Source organism: Gossypium hirsutum, chromosome A07 (assembly GCF_007990345.1).
Source record: "Gossypium hirsutum isolate 1008001.06 chromosome A07, Gossypium_hirsutum_v2.1, whole genome shotgun sequence".
NCBI classification, from domain to species: Eukaryota; Viridiplantae; Streptophyta; class Magnoliopsida; order Malvales; family Malvaceae; genus Gossypium; species Gossypium hirsutum.
The window spans coordinates 22,321,539-22,344,398 of NC_053430.1; the positions used below are offsets into that span (position 1 = coordinate 22,321,539).

General features: G+C 30.0%; 1 protein-coding gene and 1 pseudogene across 1 annotated transcript; both read left to right on the forward strand.

Moving 5' to 3' along the window:
- The first annotated feature begins 712 nt into the window (after positions 1-712).
- On the forward strand, positions 713-11,971 carry LOC107953127 (serine carboxypeptidase 1-like; annotated as a pseudogene).
- A 2,330-nt stretch (positions 11,972-14,301) lies between these two features.
- On the forward strand, positions 14,302-18,254 carry LOC107953126 (serine carboxypeptidase 1). The gene is made up of 8 exons (XM_016888356.1): positions 14,302-14,687; positions 15,238-15,342; positions 15,424-15,698; positions 15,921-16,178; positions 16,406-16,512; positions 16,594-16,686; positions 16,845-16,950; positions 17,956-18,254. Exons 1-8 carry the CDS (start codon positions 14,306-14,308, stop codon positions 18,094-18,096), a joined length of 1,467 nt encoding a protein of 488 aa, XP_016743845.1. The 5' UTR covers positions 14,302-14,305; the 3' UTR covers positions 18,097-18,254.
- Positions 18,255-22,860: the final 4,606 nt, after the last annotated feature.

Sequence of the window (22,860 nt, forward strand, 5' to 3'; positions counted from 1 at the left end):
GTCACATAATACTGTTCCAAATAAAACTTGATAAAAATATAAATTATTATGTAAATTAAATTTTGGTTGCATGGGTAAGATTGAATATTTAGAATGTTATGGACCAAGTTCAAAACCTTAAAAAATATTTTTATTTTATTTTAAAAGTAAATTAACTTACTTATATATATATGATTTGTTTTTTTTTAAATTAACTTTAGACTAAAACGTAAATTTAATAGTTTAGTGACTTTGAGTATAATTTATCTTTTAAAAAATTTATTATTTAATATTTTTTTTAATTAAGTTAATGTTTGATTAATTTGAGACAAATAGCTCAGTGAGTTACTTAATTACTAATATAAATAATATTTATATAAAATAATTCCTAATATTCTACTAGTTATAAAAAATAGTTGAAAAAGACTTCAAGTTGTACTCATCAACAAATCTAAATGATTAATTATCCTCTCATTGAAAATTTTCTTTTAAAAAACAGAATAAAAGTAATTTTTTATTTATTAAAAGAAGGATCTACGACAATTTATCAACTTTGCTCATGATATATATATATATATATATATATAAATGGCTACATATATGAAACAACAATTGCATTATTAATCGCCAAATAGTTGTCTTAATCTTGACGTACGCCCTCTAAGCTATAAATAAGATTAGAATTTCTTACAGATTTCACCAATAACAATAAAGTCAAACAATAGAAAAAAAGATGAAAAGGGTGGCATATACATGGATGCTACTCTTCATGTGCCTTTTGGGGCATCTCATAATATATGGAGAAGCTAATGAGGCAGAAGCCCTTGATAACTTTCTCAAGTCCAGATTGTCAAAGAAACCATCTCCGGTGGTGCATTCTTGGGCATGGTTGAATGAGAAAACTGGGAATATTTATCCTAATTATATTCAGCCTCAAGATGGATCCATGGAGACTGATAAAATCGGTGCATTGCCTGGTCAACCTAATGGTGTTGATTTCAACCATTATTCAGGATATGTGACTGTTGATTCTAAGGCTGGTAGAGCACTTTTCTACTATTTTGTCGAGTCCCCCGACAACTCTTCCACAAATCCATTGGTTTTATGGCTCAATGGAGGTATGGTTATTGTCAATCATCAATCGTTACGGGTCATTGTGTATACTCTAATCATTCTTCATATTTGCATTTTACTTTTTAATGTTTCAATCACATGAAAATTCTTTAATTTTTCATCCGGTTTACATTAAATCCACCCAAAGAAAGAGCTAACACTGCTTAATTTGGATAGGCTTGGATTTTTTATTTCGATTTTTTTAATTAAAAATAGTTTTACTTTAAATTTAATTATAAGAATTTATTTGATACAATGCCTAGAATTAAATACGCTTCAACGCGTTCGGACCCATGTTATCCTATTACCAAAAATGTCGATATCAACTAAGTTAAAACTCAATCAGCTAATTATAAGAATTTATCAATATTATTTTTTTAAAAAAATTAATTATAACATGATAATGGATTCAAGCCAACAAACTGAATTAAATTGAACTAAAAATAAGTCTGGACAATTCAAACTGTCGAAACTATTTTTTTTGGAAAACGGGGTCAACTTTATTTTTTGGAAATGAAAACGAAAAAAGGGGAATCGCCACCAATCCTTTTTGATGAGGTGTGATCGGGTCACCTTAAATTAATCATTTTAATAAAAGTTAAGATTTACTAAAACGATAATTTTTTGGTCTGCGAAAATCAAAAAATGAGTTCGGGAGTCGGTTACGTACGAGAAAGGATTAGCACCCTCGTGACGCCCAAAAATTGGTCCTAGTTGGTTAATTAGTGTCTTAGTGTCGAAAATTTGAAAATTTGAAAGACTTTAAAATATGATCCCTCGTTTTGTAAAAACACTTGAATGTTAAAGACCTTCTCTTCTCGCAGTAATAAAATGTCACATCCAGTAAGTTAGAACACGACATCTCGAACTTTTGAGAATGAGCTTGCCTTTTATTTAAAATTCATGTATTTGAACTTTTTTAAAAGGGTATTCGATTATTTAGGGTAAAAGAGAAAAATCGAAACCCCGTAAGTTAGGGCACGATCCCTCGAACTTCCAAACACCGAATATTGCCTTTATTTACAAAAAGAAAATCTTATCTCGAGGTAACAAGATGTCATATCCAGTAAGTTAGGGCACAACACATCGTATTTTCGAGAATAAGCATTTTATTCAAAACTCGTATTGCGATTTTAAAATAATATTCCGTTATTTAGGTTAAATGGGAAAAATCGAAACCCAGTAAGTTAGGGCACGATTTTCTCGAATTCCCAAATACGGAATATTGCTTTTTTTTAAAAGAATTATTTTTTTTCGGGTAAAGGTTAATATAACATAAATATAAAAAAAATTATGGTATTAACAAGCATAGCGGGATAATAATTAATATGTAATGTAAATAAAAATAATAAGAATAGAATAAAGAAGTAAAACCAAGCAGGGCAATGTAGAAAAAGATGAGTAAAAATTAAATAATAAATAGATAAAAAAAATGATAGAAATAAAATTTTGGGGCAAATTCCAAGTAAATAAGAGAGAAAAGGACTAAATTGCATGCGCAAATAACTAGGAGGGACTAAAATGGGCAATAACTCCCTTCAAAAAGTGCTGCATAAGGGAGAACCGAAATGAAAACCAAAATAAATTACAGGGCACATTTAAAAAACAAAAGAACTTGATTTTAAAACAATAAAAAGGCGAAAGGGCTAAAAGTGAAATTATCCCTTCCGTTAAAAAACACGCGGACCCTAGGCCGGATCAGGTCGGACCAAGGGCAAAACGACGTCGTTTTGGTGCCTAAAGGGGCTGCCCAAAACGACGTCGTTTTGGGGGGCTATTTAAGGAAAATTTTTGGGAAAAAAGGGCCATTTGCTATGCGTTTTTCACAAAAAAGAGGGGTTCCTTCATTTTCTCTCTGGACGAACCCAGAATCTGGCGAGGGGATCGCCGTCGCGCCGCCGTCGGACGCTGCCCCAAACCATCGCGCACGGTGGCCAAAAATTCCAAAAAAGGTATTATTTATTTATTTTTATAGTTTTATATTTAACTGATTTTTAAAGAAAAAAATAGAGAAAATATCAATGTATGCCTATGAATAGATTCAAAAAAAAAAGAAAATAAAAAAACAGTAACCTTTTGCCCTTGTATAACTTGGTTTCTTCTCCGAATCTGTTTTGGGGATTTTTTGATATCTAAATCTCTTTTTTGATTATATTCAATGTCCAAAAAAAAACCTCTATCATTACATTTGATCTTTAGGCTTTTATATAACCAATTTTACAACTTGTTTTTCTACTTGATTGCTCTGTTCTTCTTGCAGGTAAACGGTGGTGGTAACAGTGGAGCAGGTGTGCCACTTGCACTGATGATGTGACGGTGGAGCAGATGGTGCGGTGGTAGGGTGCGGCGCGCATGTAGGTTAGGGGGCTAGGGTTTGTGATTTCTGAAAATAGGTTGTAGGCTAGTGGGGTTTGTGTTTTGGGCTAGGGTTTGGATATTGGTTTTGGGATAGTTGGGTTTTGGGCCGGGCAAATTGGGCTTGTAACACAAACTCCAACCTAGCAGGAACCAATTTATGGACAAATTTATTTTACAAGTGAAGAGATAATATTTTCCTTTTTTATAAAGGAGAATAAGAGGGCATTTTTACCTAACATACACTTTAAGAGTATGGTGCTAACTTTAACAATTTCTATTAAACTAAACAACATGTTAATTAATCCTCATCTTTGGTTTAATTTCCGACAATTTTAGGACCAGGATGCTCTTCATTAATCGGAGCAATGACGGAATTAGGCCCTTTCAGAGTAAATAACGATGGCGAAACACTTTTTCGTAACAATTTCGCATGGAACAATGGTCTTACTTCTTCCTTTAGGATGGTCTATATTTACATTGTTACTACTAGAAATTAATTATATTTTGATTGAACTTTGACAGTGGCGAACATTATCTTCTTAGAATCACCAGCTGGAGTAGGCTTTTCATATTCGAATACCTCCTCTGATTATCAACATACAGGTGATAAGAGCACTGCAAAAGATGCGTATGCCTTTCTTGTCAACTGGCTTGAGAGGTTCCCTCAGTATAAAACCCGAGATTTGTACATTACTGGAGAGAGTTATGCTGGCCACTATGTGCCTCAACTTGCTTATACCATTTTTCTCAACAACAAGAATGCAAATCAAACCTTAATTAATCTTAAAGGCATAGCAGAATGTTCAAATACAAAATTAACATTATTACTCGAACTTTTCATTTTAAGTTGTATTGAATATATGTATTTGAATATATTAAGCATACCCATACGAAATAAGTATTAGATAACCATACAAATGTAATGATTTTGACCTAACTTGGTGGTAAATTTTCAGGTTGGGAATGGTTGGATTGATGACCGTACAAATGCTTTGGGCCGATTTGATTATTTATGGACACATGCCTTGAATTCAGATGAAACTAATAAAGGAATCCACACCTATTGTCACTATTTAAATGGTAAAGATCCAAAAGAGTGTGGTAACTTTATATCCAAAGTGTGTAATAAGTTTGGTGATATGGTAACTTCATATCCAAAGCGTATAATGAGTTTGGTGATATCGATCGAGATAACATTTATGCTCCGCTTTGTCAACAAGATTCTTCGTCAATACAAACTTCATACGGTTTGGTAAGTCCTCCTACTTTCTTACATTAATGACTTACTATTAGAAAACCAAATGTACCCATGAATTTGAGATTCATTTTTTCTCATCATGATCCCTACATTGAGGTCAATATTAAACACAATAATAATTTGGTTGTTTGAATTCTTTCTTTCTTTTTCAAAGATCGAAAAAAGGATTGCAAAATTTATATTCGAACTCGTATCTACTCAACTATGTTGTTTCAACTCTTTATTTATTTTGAAGTGCTTTTGTATAATGCATATTCAAATATAAAATATATAATCATTTCATTTAGGGTTTAGAATTTAAAATCAACAACTTACAAAATCATTCCAATTTGAATAATATAATTGTCGGTGCCTCCTATTACAAGTAACAACAAAAGCAATTGGCTTGAATCTTTGATTATTCTCCTACATAGTTTTTAATATGATCATGGTTCACGTCTAATGAAATCGGACAAATAAAATAAGAAGCAAAAGATGCGATCATGGAAATAACATTTATTATTGGAATAGTTTTCAAGAGATTTTTGGACAAATTTGTAGAAACATAGTCATATTATTCTCATTTCAAGTAAGCAATTTCGATCAATGTTCAAAACACTATTTGTATTCTTATCTGAATAGAGCAGAGATTCAAACAGCTCTCCATACTAAGGTTTCAAAATGGGATCTATGCAGGTTATACCCATCATCTTGCTCTTTTGTCGTGAGTTCATTATTAATATTTTTTCCAGTATTTATTTTATTTTGTAATGTAACTAAAATATCATATTATATTATATCACTCAGCGACTCAATTAATAGTTGGAGTGATAGCCCAACCATTGTCTTACCTATCATCAAGAATCTGATGGCAAGTGGTCTCAAAATCTGGTTATATAGGTAAAATATTTTACAAATTTGAATTGTGGATTTAGTTTAATTGATTTATGCAATCGTTTTAAGAAATATCGTTAGATAAATTTGATTTTAAATCACAGTGTTTAACTTGACTGATATAATCATCTTGGCATTTGACATGGTTGGATTTGAATATCAGCATGAACTTTTCTCCTACCCCTACGCTACATCTGAAGTTCAATATTTAGAACTAATTAAGATGGGAAAATGTTGCAGTGGTGACGTAGATGTAGTTGTCCCAATTACCTCAACCAGGTATGCTATAAATAAGCTCAAGCTTCCCGTCAAGACTCCTTAGCGTCCATGGTCCATCAACGACGAGGTAAAAACAAAATTCAAATATTAACATCATTAATCTATCATACATAAAATCAAATACTGCTTTAAATGTTAATATGACATTCAACTCAACGCTTGTAGAAAGCCCAAATTGCCCGGGCCCATTTTACAACTTTTAACCCAAAAAAAAACCAATCTAAACAGACCTAACATAAAATAACTAAAAACCCCAAGCCCACTAAATAAGCCCAAAGCTGAAACCCTAGCTTATCTTCTGCCACGGCTATCACCTCTGCCATCCACTGCCACTTGCTCCACCACCCTAGTCACTGTCACCATTTGCACCTGCAAGAAAAGGAGAAAAGACAATAAATAATAAACAAAAGCATGTAAATGGCTATAAAATGCCAAGCCAAATCCATTGTAACGGTCGGCTATTTTTCATAAATAAAAAGCATTCGTTTTTTTAAAAAACAGAAGCAAAAACAGTGATTCTAGTAGTGCCAAAGCAGGAGAATAAGCACAAATCGGAGAACCAAAATACCAAAAATCAAAACCGAAAGCCTAAGGTGATTTTATTTTATTTCTTTCCTATTTTTGAATCTATTCCCCCACATATATACGCATATTAAAAGCCTATAAAAAACTATAAAAATAAATAAATAAATACCTTTTTATTAAGCTCCGGCCACCGCACGTGGTGGCCGACGACGGTGCCGGCAGTGGACCATGGTGGCGATTGGCTGGACTCCTCACCAGAGCAGGAGCCTTTGCAGAGAGAAAAAAAAGAGAAGATTAGTTTTTTTTTAAACAAATGAGAAAAATGAAATTTTAAAAAAAATCTGATTTAAATAGCCAATCAAAATGACTTCGTTTTGGTCGGCCTCTGAATGTCAAAATGACATCGTTTTGATACGACCCGCGCGCCGACCCGACCCGCCTTAGGGGATCCGCGTGTTTTCGATAAAGGGGCTATTTGCGCATTTGGCCCTTCTGCTTTTTTATAGTTTTATAATTAAATCTTTCGTTATTTTTAATTTTGCCCAAATATTTTGTTTTTATTTCATTTTGGTCCCTCTTGGTGCTGTACGTTTTGGGAGGATGGGATATTGTCCATTTTGGTCCTCCTTTGTTATCCACGTGCCCAAATTGGTCCTTTTCTTTGTATTTTATTCTAAATTCGCCCCGAACTTTCATTTTAGGCTCAATTTGGTCTCTTTTTTTTGTTATTTTCAATATTTTAATCAAATTAAGTAATTTAATATATTAGTATTACTATTTTTACTATTATTATTCTTATTAGCATACAATTATTTCCTATTTTATATTATTATTGTTATCAACATATATTATTATTATTCCTTTTATTATTTATCATCAATGTATTATTATTATCACTATTATTACTATTATTATTGTTATTATTATTATTATTACCACCTTATCTTATTACTACTAACATTCTTTAATTATTGTCACTATCATATCTTTTATTTAACATATTATTATTACTAATTTTTATTATCATTATTACTATCGTATTATTATTACTATTATATTTTCATTTATATAGATTTTCTTGTTACTTACCTATTTATATTTCTATCTATTTATATTTTCGTTGTTATTGTATTTTAAGCATTATATCTATATTATCATTTCACTATTGTTATATTTTTCATATTATTATTATTATCACTACTATTACTATCATTTTTTTAATAGTTTTACATAATATTTACTTATTTACTACTAGTTCTTTTTAATTTCAATTTTTTTAGCTTATTTATTATTTCTTTTTTATTTTATTAGCTTATTCATCTTACTCATTTGTTTTATCTTTATCGTTCACATTCGCGTTTATGTTTATTCTGTTATGCCTGTCAATACCAAAATTTTTATTTGTTTATGCATTCTCTATTATCTCGTTTTATTACGAATTTATGTTTTACCCAACCCAAAATTAATTCTTTTCTAAAGGCAATGATCCGTATTTAGAATTTCGAGAAAAATTGTGCCCTAACTTACTCGGTTTCGATTTTTCTCGTTCAACCTAAATAACAGCTTATTCCTTTTTCCTAACACGAGTTTTGAATAAAATACTTATTCTCGGAAATACGAGGTGTTGTGTCCTAACTTACCGGATATGACATCTTGTTACCTCGAGATAAGATTTTTGCAAACAAAGGCAATATTCGGTATTTGGAAGTTCGAGAGATCGTGGCCTAACTTACTGGGTTTCGATTTTTCTTGTTTACCCTAAATAATCGAATATCCTTTCAAAAAGTGTTAAAATACACAAATTTAAAAAAAAGGGGGGGACAAGCTCACTCTCAAAAGTTTGAGATGTCGTGTCCTAACTTACCGGATGTGACATTTTATTACTTTGAGACAAGAAGGCCTTTAAATTTGTGCGTTTTTACAAAAAGAGAGATCGTATTTTAAAGTCTTTCAAGTTTTCAAATTTTCGACACTAAGACACTAATTAATCAACTAGGTATCAATTTTGGGCGTTACGAAGGTACTAATCCTTCCTCGTGCGTAACCGACTCCCGAACCCGTCTTTATAAATTTCGTGGACCAAAATCGTTGTTGTAGGCCAATTTTGGCCCGTTTACAATCAAACTCGAGTGGCCCAATAACCCAATTTAACCCAAACTAAATTGAACTCAATACCCACCAAATATCAGCCCAAAAAGAATAACCCAAACCTAAACCCTAACCCAACTAACCCCAAAAAAAACACAAAACAAATCAGAAAAGAAAACCCTAGCCGCCGCCTCTATCCAATCATCTCTGTCAACCCCCATACCAGCCTCTGCTCCACCGTTCAACCACCACCTGCACAGCAAACAGAACACGCAAGAACAACAAAAAAGGGAAATAGACAGTGTAACAAATGGGCTATAAAGCCGAATGGAAAACTATTGTAAAGGGGGGATTTTACAATATTGAAAAAGAGACAAACACAAAAATCCCTCCGAATTTTGAATACAAAAGAAAGATCAATAAAAAAGGTTGCATCTTTTATCCTTTTCGACTTCTTTTCTATCTTTTCTTTTATTTTGCTTTCAAGTTTCGAAAATAAAAAGGGAAATGGGGGTGATTACCTTTTAATTGTGCTTTCGAAACCCTTCTTCTTCGCTGAAATCGAAGCAAAGAGGGAATTTTGGGACTGAATACTGAGATCTTCGGGTTTGGTTTTAAGTGGGTTTAAACGGAGCCTTCTTTCATCACCAGAAACCGATTATGATGGTGGAATGGTGTGAGGCAGACGGTCGGTCAAATGGAGAGGAATTAGGAGAGTTTTTTTTATGTTCAAGAATGAATGAACGATTAGTTTTAGGGTTTTTGTTTTTTAGTTTTGTAATGTTCTAAACGGCACCGTTAGTGCCATGGATTTGGATGCATATGGGGATATTTGCACATATGGGGTTTCCATTTCTGCGGAATGCTTCAATATAGTCCCTTTTCTTTTTCTCTTCTTGAATTTGCCCCGCTATTTCCATTTTATTTTCAATTTGATCCATGGCTTAGTGAATTGAAACGCAACACATTGAGACCAGGGATATTATCCCATTTGGTCTTTGCACATTTAAGCGTGTTTCACCCTTGTCCCTGGCCCCTTTTTACGATTTTTACCTTAAACTTCAGTTCGCTTTCAATCGCGTCCTAAAGCTATTTAATTTATTTCTTTATTTTAGAACTGTTATTGTATGTTATTTTAATATACTGTTTGCTTTAAATTATTTTTGTATACTTTATATTTTAACTTGTTTTACATGTTGATTATTTCAAATTGTTTTATATATATTATGCTTTTAAAACTGTTTTGGTATTTTATTAAATTTCTCTTTTACACATATTATTTTTAAACTTTTTATATACTATCTTGAATTGACTTATATATATTACCTATTTTAAATTATTTCATATACTTTTGTAAGCTCTCTTTATTTATTTTAAAATGTCTTATTTATTATCCATTTTAAGATTTTCCCTTATTTATATATATATATATTACTTATTTTATGCCTTTATACATATATACATTATTTGTTTTAAATTTTTATATATTTACTGTCATTTTTAAATCTTTCATATACATTATTTATTTTTTTAGTCTTTACATACTGTTATTTTAAAATTCTTTTATGTACATAATTTATCTCTAGATTTTATACCACTTATTTCAAATCTTTTTACATTATTCTTTTTAAGTTTTAATTTGTTCATTTTATGTATTATTACATTAAATTGTTTTTCGCTTTACCTATTATTATTTTAAATTTCTTGTTCACACATTATTCATTTTAGACATTCTACATGTTGTTTTAAATTGTTATATATATTATTTATTTTTGCTTTATTTTATTTTAAATTATGTTATATATTAATTATTTTAAATTGTTTTATATTATCTACTTTAAATTGCTTCGTATATTTTTGTTTCAAATTTGCTTTCATGTATTATTTAGTTAAAATTGTTTTATTGCTCATTTTAAAATTGTTTCACATACTTTGCTTTAAACATTATATCTCTTTTATATTATGCACATTATTTTTAACTCTATATTGTATATTACAATTTCATATATTATGTATGTACTTCTCATATTATTAGTTATATATATATTTTTTACATTATCTTATGTACATATATTTTTCATACTATATTATATATCTATCCTTTTAATACCATATTGTATATATTTTCAATACTAAGTTACATAGATTTTTTACCATATTATGTATGTCATGTATATATACATTTTAATGTTTTTGTACTATCTTATATATATATTTTTAATAACTATATGATGTATGTATTTTTAACACCGTATTATGTACGTATCTTTCAACATCATTATATACATACTTTTTAATACTATGCTATTTATACATTTTCATATGTATCGTGTACATGTTCTAAATACCATTATGTATATAGTTTTTTTTTATTGTTACTATTATGTATACGTATATGTAGCATCATTAATATTTTTAATATCATGTTTTTATAATCATATTAACCATTATTATATGTGTATACATATAACATTCATTGTTTCCATTTCATGTTTAATTCTAGTATTACGTTTAATATCGCATACATCTTTATCGTTTTTAATATTATTGTCACATTTATTATTTGCTTCAATATATTTCTAGCTCTTTCTTTTATTTCATATCAATTTGCTTTGCATTACTTCGAAAATCTTATTCTTGTTTTCTAATTAATTTCAATACATGAGGCAACGTATCGGTTCAACACTAAGTCGTTGATTTCATCGCTATGTTAGGTGAATCATATCGGCTCGTGTTGAAAACGGAACGCCCTTCTAACAAATCAAAATTTAAAAATTCTCGTCTTTTCAATCGGATCACGATTAAATGTTACATTAAACTCGTATTTTTGAAAATCAAGACAACACGTGTTTAATGAGATACCAATTTTGGGCGTTGTGGGGGTGCTAATACCTTCCCCGCATGTAACCGACTCCCGAACCCTATTTTTCTCTGATTTTAACGTAGACCTAAGCCCGGCCTTCTTTTGTATTCAAAAATATTTCAAAAAAGAGGATTTATTAGGTTCCCGATCACACCTAAGAAAAAGGATCGGTGGCAACTCCCTTTTTAAAATCAAACATCGGTCTTTAAACTTTCAATCAAACACCCCAATTAGCGACCAAGCTAAAATTTTTATGTCGCTACAACTGTGGTTTAAATAAATCAAATAATTTATTAAAAACAACTACTTTTACGAGGTGACCAGATCACATATCATCAAAAAAGATTAGTGGCGACTCCCGTTTTTTCATTTTCATTTCCAAAACCAAGTTGACCCCGTTTTTTAAAAATATGGTTTCGACAACGCTTATTATGATTTTTATTTTTCATAATTGTATACGTTTTTTGCTGAAATTGCTGAATGGAAACAAGCAGGTTGGAGGATATGTGGAGGAATATGAGGAGCTAACTTTGGTGACAGTGAGAGACGCAGGACATTTTGTTCCAAGCCACCAACCAGCTCGTGCTCTTACGATGATTTCATCTTTCCTTCAAGGAGTTCTGCCTCCACCATGATCATTTTAAAGCAATATCTATAGATGATTGTGTTAATGATTTTCTATATTTTATTTCAACTAATAATTAAGGTAAATGAGACGAATATACTGTTTGAATATACCTTAATGCAATGTGCATTAATGAACTTGAGTCAAGAGTTGATGTGTTTTGCTTACTTTAAATTTTTATTGAAGTTAAAAGATTAAAAAGGTTTGATTTAAATGTGTTTTTTTTTAATGTTCTCATTCCTTTTATGCAATTATATGTTTCTATTAAGCAATCATTTGTTTGAAATTGCCAATATATGCAATCATTTTATGCTTAATCCCTCTACTCTTGGAATTTTAAATTTAATATTTTAGCTTATCTTCTATTTAATCATTTAGTTTTATCCATTTTAGTCCTTTAATTAAATAAATTTTTTTTCATTTTGAGTTATTCTAAAATATTGATAATTCTAATATAAAATATTTAGCTTCCTACCCCTCAAAAATTTTAATTTTATCGAATCGGCCATCTTAGTTTCACCCTTGATATGTGACATTCTAATATTCAAAGGTATGATTTAGTTATTAAAGTCCAAATGATGACACATTCAAATTTAATGGAAGTCAATTAATAGTGTTATCAATTGAACTTTAATTTGAAATCAGACAAATGGAGGAATTGAATTTCTGAATTTAAAAGCAGAGGGATTCATTTTTAAAAGTTCAAAGAATACTAGGATTTGAGGCAAAATTAGACTATCATTTTGCAAATATAGAAAAATTAGATCATCTAATTGTTTTATCGACTTGGTGTCATAAGTCAACTCGACACCAACTCAAACAGAAATTACTTAGAAAAAACATTTCTAATAAAAAAATAATATTAAAATAACAATGTTTTGTGTTTTACTATTTTTATGAAATTTTTAAATAAAACAATGAAAAATGCAATGTCTAAGAATTAAACCTAACCCTAAAAAATATTTAACCATAAACATTGTACCATTTCACCTATACATCAATTACTAATTTTTTTTATAAATATAAATTTTATATTATATATATAATTACTCATATGGTCGATGTAACAAAATCTAATAAACAACAATATACTTCTTCGTATGAAATTTTGGTTGAATTAACTATTAAATTAATAATTTAATGTACCGTACGTAATACATGAATTAGATAAATAAGAGAGGATGAATAGTATGATGTATCAAATGAGTAGATTGAATCCCATAAAACATACTAATAATCCTTTAGGTACCTACTCAAAGTATATGTATACCAATAAATTAATCCATAATGAGATTTAACTTTAAATTTTTAAAATTTTGAAATTAATTTTTTGCTATTAAATCTAAACTTTATAGAAATAAAAATTTATGGCAAGATTTATAAACATAAATAAGTTTTTATAAACTTTGTAACAATTAATTGATTTTTTTTTAAAAAAAATCATAATTGATGGAATTATTCAAAAACGTATTATTTTTAATGAAAGATGTAGTTCCAATTTAATTAATTAACTGAAATAATGGAACTAAATTAACTCAATTAGGTAAGTTATTTTAGCATTTCCTAGAAAATTGAATTACAGAATTAACAGAAAGAAAAAACCGATGCCCCCAAAGCAAGAAACAAAATACAGCAAATTGGGTTGAACAAAGTGGAGAATTGTAGATACTATTAAGGCAAACAAACAAAAGGAGATCAACCGGTTTTGACGACCATGATAATTACTATGCAAATGACAGTTTGGTTATATTTATAGTAGACTCTAAAAGCAGCTGCTTTGGTTCAAAATTTATAATAAAGTATTAATTATAATAAAAATAAATTTTTTTTCTAAGATATCAACTGGGATGAGCCAAGTGACGAGATCATGAATTTTAGAGCTGCTTCATACCCAATACGAAAATTGAACACTAGATCATTGGTTAAGATAGAAAATACCATTATTTTATATAATAAACCACTATATATAATATTCATGTAAAATAATTTTTAATATTCAATTATTTAAACAAAATGATTATTGGATTAGTTTGGGTTAAAAGGATTGAAGAAGACTTCAGGTTAAACCTACGAACAAAGCTATTATAGATGATAAATTATAATTCTAGGATGAAAATTCTATTTTATATAAAATAAATTTTTTTTTATTAAAAGAAGGATATACCACAATCTATCAACTTTGTTCATGGCATATATATGTATATATGTGAAACAATAATTACATTAACAATCACCAAAATAAATGTAGCTGCCTTGGTCTTGACACCCTCCAAACTATAAATAGAACTATGAATTACTTACAGATTTCACCAACAAGAGTAAAGTCAAAGAAAAGAAGAAGAAAATGGAAGGGGTGGCGTGTACGTGGATGCTACTCTCCATGTGCCTTTTGGGGTATCTCATAATATATGTAGAAGCTAATGAGGCAGAAGTCCTTGGTAACTTTCTCAAGTCCAGATTGTCAAAGAAATCATCTCCCGCGGTGCATTCTTGGGCATGGTTGAATGAGAAAACTGGGAATTCTCCCAATTATATTCAGCCTCAAGATGGATCCATGGAGGCTGATAGAATTGGTGCATTGCCTGGTCAACCTAATGGTGTTGATTTCAACCATTATTCAGGATATGTGACGGTTGATTCTAAGGCTGGCAGAGCACTTTTCTACTATTTTGCCGAGTCCCCCGACAACTCTTCCACCAATCCTTTGGTTTTATGGCTCAATGGAGGTATGGTTTTTATGAAATATCAATCCTTATGACGCATTGCGTATGGCCACTCTTATCATTCTTCATATTTGCATTTTACTTATGTTTCAATCACCTAAAAATTCATTCATTTTTCGACCTGTTTACCCTAAATCTGCCCAAAGATTGAGCTAACATTACTTAATTTAGATCGGTTTGGATAAGTAAATTTTGATATCGATTTATTAATTAAAAATTGTTTTTATTTTAAATTTAACAATGAGAATTTATAAGTATTAATATGTTTTTTTAAAATTTTTATTATATCATATAGTATTGGATAACTAGATTCAAGTCAAAAAATTGGATTAAGTCAAGCCAAAAATTACAAACAAATATATTTAGGTTACAACCTAACAATGATCAATCCATGGACAAGTTTAATTTCCACGAAAATGGAGAAACTAACTTTTTTTTTTCATTTTTATTTGACATACACTTTGAGAGAATGAACCTAACTTTAACAATTTCTATTAAATTAAACAACTTATTAATTAATCCTCATCTTTTGCTTAATTTTTGGCAATTTTAGGACCAGGATGTTCTTCATTAATCGGAGCAATGACGGAATTAGGCCCTTTTAGAATAAACAACGATGGCAAAACACTTTTTCGCAACGATTATGCATGGAACAATGGTCTTATTTCGTCCTTTACTGCAGTCTATATTTAGATTGTTATTACTAGAAATTAACTACTTCTTTGTTGAACTTTGACAGTGGCAAATGTAATCTTCCTAGAATCACCAGCTGGAGTAGGCTTTTCATATTCGAATACCTCCTCCGATTACCATCATATAGGTGACAAGAGCACTGCAAAAGATGCCTACACCTTCCTTGTTAATTGGCTCGAGAGGTTCCCTCAATATAAGACTAGAGATTTCTACATCACCGGAGAGAGTTATGCCGGTCATTATGTGCCTCAACTTGCTTACACTATTCTTCTCAACAACAAAAATGCAAATCAAACCCTAATTAATCTTAAAGGAATTGCGGTATGTTCAAATATAAAATCAATATTATTACTCGTACTTCTCATTTTAAATTATATTTAATATATTTATTTGATATATATGCAATGGCAAAACCAAAAATTTTATACTAAAACATCAGGATAAAATTGTAAACTTTTGAGAGAGCATAATATAATTTTAATATTGTATTAGCAAATGTGTTTATTTTGACCTAACTTTAGTGAGCGGTGGTAAAAAATTTAGGTTGGGAATGGTTGGATTGATGATCGTACAGGTTATTTGGGCCAATATGACTATTTATGGACACATGCTTTGAACTCAGATGAAACCAACAAAGGAATCCATACCTATTGTCATCATTTTAATGATAAAGATCCAAATGAGTGTGATGACTTCCAATCCAAATCGTCTGCTGAGCAGGGTGATATTGATGGGTACAATATTTATGCCCCACTTTGTCCACTAGATTTTTCTTCATCAATAAAAAGCTCGTATGATTCGGTAAGTCATTCTACTTTATCACACTAAAAATTTATTCTTTGTGAGGTAATCATATTTATTATGAGTTATTGATATTTGCGACTCATTTTTCTCATCTTCCATTCATTAATATGATGATGGTTGACCACCGAGGAGATCAGACAAGTAAAATAAAAGGCAAAAGTTGTAAATCTTACTGATTTTTTTAAGGGATTTGTAGTAAAATAGTGATATGAATTTGATATCAGGTAAACAGTTTTGATCCATGTTCAGACTACTATATGATATCTTATCTGAATAGAGCAGAGGTTCAAACAGCTCTCCACGTTGGGGTTGCAAAATGGCATAAGTGCAGGTTATACCCATCATCTCTTGCTCTTTTGTTGTGGGTAACTTGTTTTGTTAGTATTAAATCGTATTATATCATTTCACTCAGTTACTCAATTTTCGGATGGACTGATAGTCCCGCCTCTATCTTACCTATTATCAAGAATCTCATGGCAAGTGGTCTGAGAGTTTGGTTATACAGGTAAAAACTTTGTTTAACACTTTGCCAAGGAAATAATGTCTGGCATTTAATAAATTTGATGTTAAAAAAAATTTACATAAAAATAAAGAATAAACATATAAAATGCAAAATTTAAATTATGTAATGGATTGAATAATTAAGAGGGGAAAATGTTGCAGTGGTGACGTAGATTCAGTTGTCCCAATCACCTCAACTAGGTACGCTATAAATGAACTCAAGCTTCCCCTCAAGACTGCTTGGCGTGCATGGTCCACCCACAACCAGGTAATAACATATATATCTCAAATTTTAACCTTTCCTGCTTTATATATTTCTAATTTTACACCCTTAATATTTAATTAATTTTTTAAATATTATATTTTAATTGTAGTAATTAACCTAAAATAGTTTTTTTAAATTATTAAATATAATAATTTATCAATTCAAATATTATAATAGAAATTTTTCAAATAATAATTAAAGCATTTTTAACATATTCAACGTACAATATAGTTTTACTTTATGTAATTAATGTTAACATTATTCAAAATAATAACTAATTAATTTTAATATTAATTAAGTAATGATTAATATGTTTAGGATTCTATTCAAATAATAACTTTATTTTTCATCAATAAAATTAACACAACCTTTTTTTTAAATAAAGGCATAAAGATAAATTTAGCCCCTAATGTTTACTCATTTTGTTATGTTGGCCCTTATTCTCTTCTTTCTTTTTTGTTTTTTTTTTTTATCATTTCGGCCCTCAACCTTTAAACTTTAGTCAAATTGCTTTCTTTTGGATAGAAAAATAAATTGAACTGTTAAAATTTTAATGGCATTGATGTGGTAGCTTATATGGCATTTTACATCTACTTCACTGCTAACATGGATAAAATTTTTTAAAATTTTTTATGAATTTTTTTATTTTTTTATATATTTTTATTAATTTTTTTGAATTATATGTGGACAATAAAAATTTTTATTTGAGCATATAATTAACTTTCTTTTGTCAGACTAAATACTAATTAAATTTTACATAAAATTAATATTTAACATATAAAATTTATATAAATTTATCATACTTTTAATACTTACATACAATTTTCTCCTTGATAAATTATATAAAATGCGATATGAATTTAAATGTAACAAAAAGCACACATGTTATTTTTTGAATATCATCATTATGACAAATGTGAAAAATAATATGAAGTATAAATGTATTAAGATCTACATAAAAATGAATTAATGTGTAAATTTATTTATTTATATAATTGCTGAATGGAGGTTGGAGGATATGTGGAAGAATACGAAGGGCTGACATTGGTAACAGTGAGAGACGCAGGCCATTTAGTTCCAAGCTACCAACCAGCTCGTTCTCTTACCATGATTTCCTCTTTCCTTCAAGGACTTTTGCCTCCACCATGATCATTTCTATACATGTTAATGGTGTTCTATATTTCTAATAATAAAAATATTTTGTTCCTATAGGATTTGACTTTATGTTAAAAGATTAAATGGGTTGGACTTTAATTTGAAAATTTGTACATTATGATTTTCAATTTATTTCATATTGAATTTTTACAGGCCATCAAAGAATGTTTGTTTTAGTTTTTATATGAGATTAAGGAGAAATTATTAAATGGTCCCTTCCTATCACTTCCATTATGATTCCATCTAATAATATAATGACATATGGATTATCATTAAAATTTTAGTAAATATTCCTACTAAATCAAGAAAATTTTGAAGCATGTCTTTTTGTTTTTTTCCATCTCTTAGAACTCCCAACTTTTCTTCTTCTTCTTCTTTTTTCTAGTAAAGTCTTCATAGATTCGATTTCCTTAATATACTCGGGTCATATTTTAGAATCATGTCTCATTCTTTTGGCTTGTAAGTTCTTTGTTGTGAGGTGTAATGGTATGTTTTTCATTTGTATTGTGGTGTTTGGTATTATTTTGCTATCCACTAATTTATTTCGGACGAAGATTTTATTTTGAATCTTTGTGTTTGTATGGGATACCTTATGCTTGGTATTTGGGGTTTTCCTTTTAATATATTTCTATCGGCTTGAAAAAATATAAGATGAAGTCTAGATTTATTTTTTGCATTCTTCATCGAGGGATAAAAATATATATACTTCAAAAAAACTTTCATGTAATTTTGATTTAGTAGGAATATTCACTAAGTTTTTTTTGCCCATTTTTTTTAAAGATTTTAGGTGATCATGTTTTAGTTTGGTTTCAAAATTGGAAAAAAAAAATTGCAGGAAGATTATAAGAGAAAAGTACATGATGAAAGAGGGGAAGGTGAATTGGAATGGATGAGTTAAGCAAATATTTAATGATATGGCATTATATTATTAGATGGGACTATAGTTGATGTGATAGGAAAGGCCTACCTAATAACTTCTCGAGATTAAGAGAGCAATTATCTTGTTTATATAAGGAACATATTTCAGTGACAAAAATTGTTGTAAGTAAATTGTTCTTGTTGTTTAGTTGAGAACTAAGCTTTCAAAGGGAAGATATTAGTGGGGAAAGTGATCCGGATTAAGGATAGGAGTGAGGTTGCAACTAGGTAAGTGAGTTGGATTTAAATTTTGTCTTGTATTTGTTAATTCATAGTAAAATACTCTTTCAATAAGGCCTCACAAATGTAGAGGTGACAAACGGGCCGACTCAGGTCAGGCTTTCTTACAGCCTCAGGCTTTCTCGGGCTCAGGCTTTTTACGCTCAAATTTTTCAGACTCGAGCTTTCTCCTATTTGAATTGTTATGGGCTCGAATCAGTATAGGCGGGCTTTTTTGCTCGAGCCTGATTTACCAGCTCGACACAAACATAGGATGTTTTTGAACTACGTAACCAAACTTTGGTGTTCATCTCCTATTTTATAATTAATAGTAAGTTCAATTGCAACCAAAAAAAAATTTAGAAGGCAAAATCAACAAACTTATGATTGATACCAAAGCTAGACACTCAACGCACTAAGTGAAGATCTTGTCATTAATTTGCTATTGAGATAGAGGAAACACCAATCTCGAGACACATATGTTGGGCGATACAAATTATACTTATTGGAAGGTGAGGATGAAGGCTTTTATCAAGCACATGGAAGAAAAATTTTGGCACCTAATTCTAATTGGTTGAGAATCGTCAACAATTGATCTAAATACTATGAAGACTCCTAAACTTAAAGTAACTTGAAATGATGATGAAGAAATTTTGACTAATGCAAACTCAAAGCCTCCAATGCAATTTTTTTATGAATTATGTGTAATACCCCCTACCCGCATTCATTGCCGGAATAGGGTACGAGGTATTACCAGAGTTTTACGAATTAATTTTTTTTTAAGGAAAACTCAATATAATCCCTTTACAGATATCTAACATTCCCTGAAATTTTAAACCAAAAACAATCCACATCAACCAATCCAATTCAACATATTTTCAAGATAATTTCATGCATATTTATAAAATAACGTCATCACATACCCAAAACCAGGTTTGTTAACTATACCAATGGCTAACTCTACATTCATTTCACAGAATCATTTACTTTATTAGCTTATACATGCCATTGATTTCCAAAATAAAGTTTCTTTATATACCGAAATCCTGAGGTTTATAGTGTGATGTGTTTCCGACTAAATCCGACCTCTGAGCTCTTAACACTACAAAACAGGGAAAAAGGAAACGAGATAAGCACTTTGTGCTTAGTAAGCTCATGTAACAAGAATTATACTTACCTAATATTTTCAATACAATACAATAAACATCCATATATCCATTCAATGCATTATTACCCTAATATGCATAAACTCAACATTCAAGTTAGTACAATAATTTCCATGTACCAATAATATATACCATGATTGATGAGCTCATCAATAACATGATTTTCATTTCCTTGTTATTTTTCCATATTTATCCCGTTAAATTTCTCGGAATTTCGATGGATTTTCAGAGGTACACTTTTAGTGTACAATTTCAGGTCCGTCAATTCATATTCATGTGCGCACATTTCCATTTTAGAGAGCACACTCCCGCGAACCTCAACCTTGCAGTAGGATTACCAGTCCAGGCTAAATCCCTTGCAATATAAACTTATAGAGTATTGTCGGGATTACTAGTTCAGGCTAAATCCCCTGCAACGACAATTACTCTAATGAGCTTGGATCTGAATTACCAGTCCAGGCTAAATTCAGACCCTAATTCGGATTACCCGTCCGGGCTAAATCCATTTTCCACATATTCTTCGGGAGGGCTATATCAGGTTAGGATCACCCGTCTGGGCTTGACCCTTTTTACCGTCAATTCCTTTTTAGAGATCCATCGAATTTTCCTTTCATTCAACCGGAATTTCTTCCCCTTGATACTTGTTTGTAAAAAAAAATCTACTAATCCCGAACTTTTTCCTTTCCTCGATCTAGCTGCGTATTTGAATCTTCTGGATCTAAATAAATAAATCTAATTATCAATTTAATACATTTCATGTTCATATGCAACATTCTCTATAATTCAACTATTATTTATAGTTCATTCAAAGCTGTCTACTTGAATTATAGTCACTAAATTATTTTTATCTTGAGCTACAGAACTCCAAATTAGGATTCGATAATTTTCCCTGAAACTAGACTCACATATCTTCTTACCATAAAATTTTCAGAATTTTTGGTTTAGCCAATCAGTACAGTTTATTCTTTAAAGTCACCCATGTTCTGCTGTTGACAGTTCTGACCCTTCTTCACTAAAAATTAATTATCTCTTCATACAGAATTTAAATGATGTTCTCGTTCATTTCTCTTAAAAATATACTCATTAAGGATTCTAGACATATAAATTTAAGCCCCGAATTGTTTTTATTCAATTTTTTATGATTTTTCAAAGTCAGAACAGGGGAACCCGAATTCATTCTGATCTTGTCTCACAAAATTCATTATATCTAAAAATTTACAAATCCATTGCTTACACTATTTCTTCTATGAGAAACTAGACTCAATAAGCTTTAATTCCATATTTTTTTCATCTTCCAATTCGATTTCTACAATTTATGGTGATTTTTTCAAAGTTAGTCTACTGCTGCTGTCCAAACTGTTTTTGTGCAAGCTGTTTATTACCATTTTTCCCCTAAGCTTTTAATAAATGATAATTTCATCCCTACTCAATTAGCCTCTCAATTGAGCTTATTTTTCTCAATTAACATTTTATTCTATCACCTTAAAATAGTTTACAACCTTTAGGAATCATAATTTCAGCAATAGACTTTAATTCCAAGATTTTCACAATTAGGTCCTAAAAATCAATTTCTATTGAAATTACCTAATAAAATCATCTCATAAACAAATTAAAGCTTTAATTTCATTCTATTTCATCATAAAATTACAGCACTCAACCATGGTGACTTTCAATTTCATCCATGAAATCAAAAACTAATGAATTTAATAGTAGGACCTAGTTGTAAAAGTCTTAGAAACACAAAAATTACAAGAAAAAGGTAAGGATTAACTCACTTGGTGCACAAATTATGAAATACCAGCTTATAGAACCCTCCTATGGCGTTTTTAGCTGTTGGAATTGAAGAGAAATGAAGAGAAATCTAGATATTTCCTATTTAGTCTTAGCTTTATTTAGTTAATTTTGCAATATTCCAATTTTACCCTTAATTTATTAATTTTTCTGCTGATTTCATACCCTTGCCGTCCAGCCCAAATAACTTTTGGGTCTAATTTCCTTTTAAATCATTTCTCATTAGACTCTTAAGCTATTTAATTATTCTAGCAACTTTTACACCTATTATAATTTAGGCCTTTTCATTTAATTGACTACCCAAACATTAATATTTCCTTACGAAATTTTAATACCACATTACTAACATTTCATAAATATTTATAAAATTATTTTCGACTTGGTTTTACGAGATAGAGGTCCCGATACCTTGTTTTTACCCAATTTCTTTAATAATTTCTTTTTCTAACTAACCACTAAATCGGTAACATTTTTCTATCAATATTTTCATATGATTTTCCTATCATATCAATTTTCATGCAAAAATATTGAAATAAATTTCTCTTTAAATCGAATTTGTGGTTACGAAACTACTGTTCCGATAACTTTGAATTTAGGCCATTACATTATGCTTCTATGACCTCTGACACATCTCTAAGTTTACCATTAATTAAATAGGCTCAGA

What these genes read in the sequence shown, in the direction of transcription:
- LOC107953126 (XM_016888356.1), top strand. Translation starts at nt 14,306, where the DNA reads ATGGAAGGGGTGGCGTGTACGTGGATGCTACTCTCCATGTGCCTTTTG. An exon ending in TTAATCTTAAAGGAATTGCG is followed by an intron (nt 15,699 to 15,920) that starts GTATGTTCAAAT and finishes TAAAAAATTTAG; the next exon opens with GTTGGGAATGGTTGGATTGA. An exon ending in TAAAAAGCTCGTATGATTCG is followed by an intron (nt 16,179 to 16,405) that starts GTAAGTCATTCT and finishes ATTTGATATCAG; the next exon opens with GTAAACAGTTTTGATCCATG.